General features: G+C 39.7%; 1 protein-coding gene across 4 annotated transcripts in view; it reads right to left on the reverse strand.

The window, feature by feature from the left end:
* Window positions 1-5,253: 5,253 nt before the first annotated feature.
* raly (RALY heterogeneous nuclear ribonucleoprotein) overlaps window positions 5,254-7,636 on the reverse strand; it is a 116,286-nt gene continuing 113,903 nt past the window's right edge. For all 4 annotated transcript variants that reach the window (XM_048608237.1, XM_048608238.1, XM_048608239.1 and 1 more), the window contains one exon: window positions 5,254-6,750. In XM_048608237.1, coding sequence (XP_048464194.1) covers window positions 6,677-6,750 — 74 coding nt within the window. In that variant the 3' untranslated portion in view covers window positions 5,254-6,676. The remainder of the gene's footprint in view (window positions 6,751-7,636) is intronic.

A 7,636-nucleotide genomic window follows, 5' to 3' on the forward strand; every position in this document is an offset into this window, starting at 1 on the left:
TTCTCCTCTGCTTCTGGTAATGTTTGACCCAAGCTGACTCTTGTTGAGCTGGTTGTGACCATCAGCCACTTCTAGCACGTTCAAAGTGTAGGCACCAACTTGGAGGCTAGCAGCAAAGGTAAGATCTCTCTTGCAGCTGTCTATTCTCCAAACTGCAAAACCAAAGGGAGCCACTTGCCTTTGTGCAGCATAGGCGATGTGTTTCACGTTGGCGAGGGGTGGTGGAAGTGTCTTTATGTTAATGCTTTGCAGAAGCCTGTGCAAAAACAGCCCTCCACTGGCTGTAACTGTGAATCAGCTGTATATTGGCTGAATTTTAACCAGGCCACTGCCCTGCAGTGAGGCTATACAGTTTCCCATTTCAAGGACATCGTAAAATCCAGTGGCAAGTTCAAAGTGAATGTTTGATTGCGGATAGGAAATGTGAAAGAAGTTGGACTCCTTAAGACTTGGGTCTCAATCAGAATTATTTTATCTTTGGTGCTTGGATTATTTAAGGAATTGCCTGCAGTGGCATATCAGTCTGTCCTCATTACACTCCTCTTGTAAAAATCCCTCATTCACACATTACTCCTGTTGAACACAGTTTGTTTAGTAGGGTTTGGCTTCAGGAGGGATAACTAAAAAATAACTACTATTCAGATCTGCTCACCTAGGGTGCACTTCAAGACCATGACTGAAGCATGAACAATACTTGACATGATCTCAAAGACAAAATCCCATCCTCTAACCTTTGGATACATGGTCAAGTCCAAACAGTTTTCAGATCTGAATGGAAAGCATGTGAATTTGCTTTAAATTTGTACAGGTGCTGGGTCTTAATATCAAATTTTTCTACCCGGTCAGCAGACAGTTGGATGTGAGGAATAGAAAAATGTTTCTCTAAAATGCATTCCTGCAATAATACATTGTAATTAGTGCAAGTTAAGTCAGGTCACCTTTCCTGATTACAGGGGAAAAAAAAGCATTGCTGGTGTAAAAACTGGAGAAAGAAACATTTGTGTCTTTTAACACCAAGTTAGTAAAAGCTGACAAAAATTGGGTTGCATTTCTGGTTGGAAAGGAGCAAAGAATAAAGTCAAAGTGTGGGATGGCAGAGGTAGCCTTTGCTACATTAGCAAAGTTGACCATTTTACAGAGTTTGCATGAGCAGACTAAACATGTTTACATTATTATCAGTTTTATTTGCTCTAAAGTAGAGACTGTACGCTTCATTTTTGAATTAGCTTACTGATTGTTACTCACACGGATCCTCTGAAGATCTAAAAGCAGTAATAAGCTTTTGAAGTAAACCACATACACACACATTCCCTGCTCAGTATTTTGAGGTCTTTTTGAGGCTGTTGAGACCTGAGAATGGATATAGTAGTTTTGTCTCCATCCATTTTAACATGAGTACATAAGGATGCTTTACTGACTTTGTCTTTGCCTTTTCTTCCTAAAATTGACACTAAGAAATGTTATAGGTGCTGAATAAAGTGGTTTTTGTAACTACAATGCAGCACACTGAAGTCAGTTATTTTGAAATAAGCTGCTACATTATTCCCAGATCGTGACGTACTTGGTAAAAATAATCTGCTTGCCCCAGTGTTTGAAAAATAAATCAAAAGATCTTTTGTAGACTAGTCTGTTACAATTCAAAACTTGAGCTACATCAGAGTCTTCAACTTGCATTGTGTTGGGTGGGATGAAAAGAGCACTCATGACTTTATTTTCCTTTTTGGCTGTGAATCAAAGTTGGATTGACATATCCCAAACCATTTTAAGTTGTGTACCTCAGTGAGAATAATACATCTGGAACACATCGCAGAGCATAACAACAGGAATGAGCAGGGTTGAATTAACTTGAATACATGTACCGAATTGCAATGGCTACAATGTAGAAGACAGCTATTCTTGTCTGTGCTGGGCCCTCTGAAGTAACCATTTGGCTACTATTGCAGTCCCCATTGTTTGTCAAACTCGCTCTGAATGTTCATGCTTTGCAGATATTTTTAAAGTCATAAGTGAGCTACTTTAATAATGGCCACATAGGTGTGTTTGGATATGTGTGTTGATCTAGTAATCAGGGGATGGAGAGTTCAGATCTCAGCAGTGCCTTGATTTATGTCTCAGTTAAGACCAGTTTAAAACACCTCAGGTGCAAAGTGCAACCTTGTCATGATTCTGTAGCAAAGAGGTTTTCACATTCACCTTGTGTGTGAAATGTTCCTGAAGAGAGGCATTATCGAAAAATATAAACAAGTGCAGGAAATTAGCACACCTTTAGTGATAGTTATGTCAGTGCAGACTTGATGGGCCAAAGGGCCTTTTCTGTGCTACATGAGTGTAACTCCTGTACCAGCTCTATCATCACCATGATATTCAAGGGGTCTCTCACCAGAATTCAGGCAACTCGTAAGAATGATGAGTGTCAGCTTTGTTAATGTTTGTTAGTACTTCATTATGAATTGTAAGAAAATAGCCTTGCACTTTGAGCTGCATCAACCCTGGGTTGGATCAACAGTGAGTGCAGTCGTTATGCCTCACAAGGGTCCTGCCTCAAAATGCACATGTGGCATTGTCAGGTAAAGGAATAGGAGTATTTACTGGCTGTTGGCTTGTTAAGATCATTTGGCCACAGTAGTAGTAGATCTATCAATTTGAAGCCCTCTTGCTAAGGCGGGAGAGCTTCCATGTCAACCTGTGTAGAGTTGTTGGTAGTTATGATTTTTGATTAAAAAATCTCATTAAGCACATACTTCTCCTATGTTTAGAAACTATACATCCTTGGGCTGCTTATTTGAAGTGTATGATACTGACTACAGACCTGAAGGTGTCTCACTTGAATGTGTTGAATTTACTAGCCGTATGTGACACAGGCCCATAATAATCTCTTGGCTAATGACTCAGCAAGGATATAGTGAGTGAGGAAGATGATTCAAGAAAGGGTATAAACTGGCTATGGTGCAGTGGTACTATCCTTATCTCTGAGCCAGGAGGCCCAGGTTCAAGTTCCACTTGCTCAAAGGGTGTATTATAAACTGACCACGGTTAGCAGGAAGTTAATGATAGTGTCAAATTGAAAGAAGAAAACATACATTGCGGCAAAAATTAGTAGTGAACTAGAGCATTAGGAAAGTTTCTTTGCTTGTCGTGTTGGCTTTGAAGAGGGTGGAAAATAAACATTGCAGGCAAAATAGCAAGTGATGTGAAAACAGACTTTTAAAAAAAAAAGGAAGAGAACCTAAAGGAGAATGCAGCTGGGGAGAGGATAACAGGAACAAGGAAATGGCAGGGAATGTTAATAAAATCTTTGCATCAATCTTCACAGAAGACAGTAATAGCATTTCAAAAATATTAAGTCGAGGGGATAATGAGGTAGTAAACACATATAAATAGTATATAGCACCTTTTCTTCCTGCCAAAGTGCCACCTCACATTTTGCTGCAATATATTCTATCTGTTAAGTTTTGCTCACTTGCTTAATCTGTCTATATCCTACTGTAGAGTCTGTCATCTTTACTACTTCCCACCTATTCACTAAGTCATTAATGTATATTGTATACAATTGGGGTCCCAGTGCTGATTGCTGTGGCACACCATTGGTTACAGATTGCCATCCTGAATTGCCACCTTTGCCTCGATTTATATCTTTTATTGGTTAGCCATTCTCTATGCTGTTACACTGCCTCAACAGCATGGCTTCTTATTAAGCAGCCTAATGTATGGTACCTTCTATCAAGCACTTACTGGAAGTCTAAATAATCAAGTAGTGAATCTGTGGGAGTCTTTATTGTAGAAGGCTGTCAGGCTAGGTTGTTAGATGTATTCAAGGATGAGATAAATCTTCAGTTAGTAAGAGAATCAGGAATTATGGGGATAAGACAGGAAAATGAAGTTGAGGATCATCAGCTGGGCTGAACAACCTACTTCTGCTCCTACATGTTTTGGTCGATGCCCACTGCGCTAAGCAGATATGCCATTAATTCAGGGGCAATTAGGAACAAGTAATAAATGCTGACCCATCTAGCAATATCAACATCCTTTTTTTTAATAAACACATTATCAGAATCCAAATATACCCTGCAGACAATGCTTCACTATCATAATGGAAAAGGTTTGTGGTTATAGAGATTTCTGGATCCAAATTCTGTTTTTCCAAACAAAAGGAAATCTACAGTGGTTCAAAACCAAACAGCAACTTGCATTTGTATAGCACCTTTAAAATAACAAAGCAGCTTGAAGTGCTTTCCAAGAATGTTATCAAAGAAAAGTTAAGACTGAATCACATGAGAAGGCTGCTGAGCCTGGTAGGCTGGATGAGCTCAAATTTATGGGGGTAGGAGGTGCTCTGGGGGAGAATTTGAACTGAAATCCAGAAGTAGCAAATATTGAGTTGATGTAATTGGTTAAAATTGCATTTTCTGGCGTTGCCCTCCTCTTTTGCTGCACAATTCTATGGACGTGCAAATAAAGAGAGTTTGAAGACTGTCAAATTGGCCAGCTTTCAATAAACTCCTGCCTGTTCTCATTAGTATCAGTATGCAGGAATCCCTAATTTCAAATGGTCACTATTAGTCAAAGTGGGGAGATGAGGCACTTTGTAAGATAAACTAGATGTCAATTATGAAAAACCAGATAAGGATATTAAATCAGCCCCTCACGTCATCTGGACTAATTAATAACCAGTGGTTACTTTGAGACTCTAATATTCAATTACAGTTGCCAAGTTTCCAAGTCATATCTTATCGTACCTGACTATTCCCATTTACCACTGGGAATAGATTATTTTCTAAATGTAATCACTGAGCCCCACACTCTGATCTACAATTATTGTCTCCTTTTAACATTCCCAGCTCAAACTCCAAAAACACTTTTTTCTGGGGACATGATTTTGGAAATTATACCACATTTGGATTTAATATTGACCATGGTAAGATAGTGAATTACTGTTATCAATTAAGTTTACAGTGCAGACACCAAATTTTTTGCTAAATCTATTATTCATAGGACTCAAGCAATGCAGGCAAGCCCAGCATTTATTGTTGTTCCCTTATTACTCCGAAGAAGATAGTATTGAGTCACTTTCTTGCACACTGTGGGGTACACTTAGGAAGGAGGTTCCAAGATTTTGACTCAGCAGAAATAAAGGAAATGGTGATGTACTTCCAAGTAAAAACTGATCTTGTTCTTCTGTAACTTCAGGAAGCTGAGGAACCTGTTCATTTGTCTGAAGTGCATACTGTCCTGTCAATCAATGCAATTCTCTGATTGTTGCCATAGCAATCACAGTTTAATTTTCTGTCTTTTTCTTTAAACACAAGAATATTTTAAAGAAAAGTAATACTGCCAGCTTAAAAAAATAAAGTAAGATACAATTCACAAATCACAATAGATTAATGATAAACTTATTCAGAACAATGGCAGGAATTGAAAGGTTGAAGAGTTGATTGAGGCAGGGACAGAAACAGTTTGGTAAAACAGATCTGCAGATTATGGTGCAGTTTGCAACTTGCCAATCATTTTTAATGTCACAGAGGATGAAATTTCATTTTCGAATCTCTGAAAGGCCTACTCCTACTCCTACTTTGTGTATGCTTATACAACTTACCACGGAGTGTATTTGCAGAAAGGAAATATCAGATAAGGACCTCTTGGCTGCAGCAGGACCATCAGTTTTACTCTAGTTCATGGGGATAATGTGCGTTACCAACTCTCCAACATTGCTCTGGAATCTCCGGGAGCAACAACATTCCAGAGAGAAAATAATTCAAACATATTCGTCATTTTCTTTTGGTCACTTCTGCTTATTGGTTGCAGAAGGATTTGGGACAGGAAGACAGAAGGGCTGTGAGTTTTGTTACCAGTTGGATATTACTTCCACTTGTCTTTTTTGCTTTCCATTTGGCCGTGGGGATGATGGGGACTGCGAGAGCGGAGATGTTGAACAGCCAATGACCAAAGTGAGAGGCCCAGGATGTCTGGAGGAAGTCGTGTGATGAAACCTCCAGGAATATATCTGAGCAGAGTTGGCCACCCCTAGTGGGATGTGGGTGGGCAGTTAGATCGTAGACCTATCCCACTGGGTGTAAGAATGTAACTCCTGGGAGTCAGGGTTGTGGGTTTGTGGGGTGGAGGTGTGAGGGAACCGTGGAATGATTCTGCCTTAAACTAGCAACAATGGTCTCAATATCATCGAGGGTTTGGGTGGCGAGTTCAGTTCCTGAACACGCCTGGCAGTGAACATTTGAGCCAGGACAAGGTAAAGTTCTTAAGTGGCTCTGACACTAGTTCACGGGTAAAATGGTTGGCTGAGTGTCCTGGAAATGTTTAGGGGAGAAGGACAAAAAGAAAAAAATTTTGGAGAGGGGAATTCTTTTCATGAAATATGTGACAGAGATTCTCGTGTGATGAAAGTTGACGACAACATTTGTACTTATCAAGAAGGTGGGAGCAGTGAGTTTTCAATCTGATACTTGTCACAAATCCTAGAGAGTCTTGCTGTGATAGTGAGCCTACAGTCTTGCCCACAGTGTGTGGTGTTTCTTGCAGCAACTTCTATGGCACACCAGCAGATTTTGAACCTTTCTTCAATGATGCAGGATCAAATGCCTAAATGTTTTACAGATGTCCCCTCATCCACTTGGTGTAGTTGAGCAGAAGGTAGCATACTCTGTATTTGTTTTTCTCTAAATTATGTGTCGAGCTCCTCGGTTGCATGTGGTCTCCCCATTACTCGGAACCTGCTGGGAACCACCACTTTGCAGTCTGTAAAATAAAAAGACAAATGACAGACACTAACACAAGAGGCAATACATCTAATCTGTCAAAGGTTCACAACATAATTGGGAATCACCAGGAATAGCATTAAACGCATTGATGATTTTTAATCTCAGAAACCCTGATTGAATGGCAATTCAGGGATGACTCAACTTTTCGTTCTCCTGGTTTTTCTTGGTTTAGTTTTGCAATCTAATAAAATTAATATTCCAGATTTTTTTTTCTTTTCAGTCCCCTAACTCTATGCATCTCAATAAGATCACCTCATATTCCTCCATTCAGTGTAAAATAACCCAAATCTCTCTATTCTCCGTAAAACTCACAGCCTGATTAATCTCACTTTCCTAAACTGCCTTAGCACTTGAATATCCCTCTGTCTTTTGACAGGATACTCGAGGTGGAGTTCAAATTCAGCTCCTCTCACTTGTAACTGCAGTTTTGACCACAGGCACAACATTGGATAAGTTTGCTGATTGGTACTCTGCCTTTTTCTCCAAAACGTTGCCAGTGAGTGGAGAATGGTTACAGAATAATGAGCATAAATTCAGTCCCAGGCACTTGCATTGATGAGTAATACAATTATCCTATTGTTTTCAATCTGTCTGAGTATAGTCATGTCAAGATATGCTGCTACAACATTGTACGGATGAGCAAGTGAAATACAATGCAGTCAAAAGTGGAACACAATACAAACGAAGAAAAGATATTCGGTCTACAGAATTCAAGATAGGTGTTACAATAAGGGTAGATAAAAAGAGTAATAGGTAAGGACGCTATAGTCCTACCAGACCATAGGGCTGCTCTCTCATTAGAGAGAGATGATGGATGGTAGTTTAGCCTGAGGGTCACCAGACCTCAGCCAAGGGGAGAGTCA

Source organism: Rhincodon typus, chromosome 19, assembly GCF_021869965.1.
Source record: "Rhincodon typus isolate 14 chromosome 19, sRhiTyp1.1, whole genome shotgun sequence".
NCBI classification, from domain to species: Eukaryota; Metazoa; Chordata; class Chondrichthyes; order Orectolobiformes; family Rhincodontidae; genus Rhincodon; species Rhincodon typus.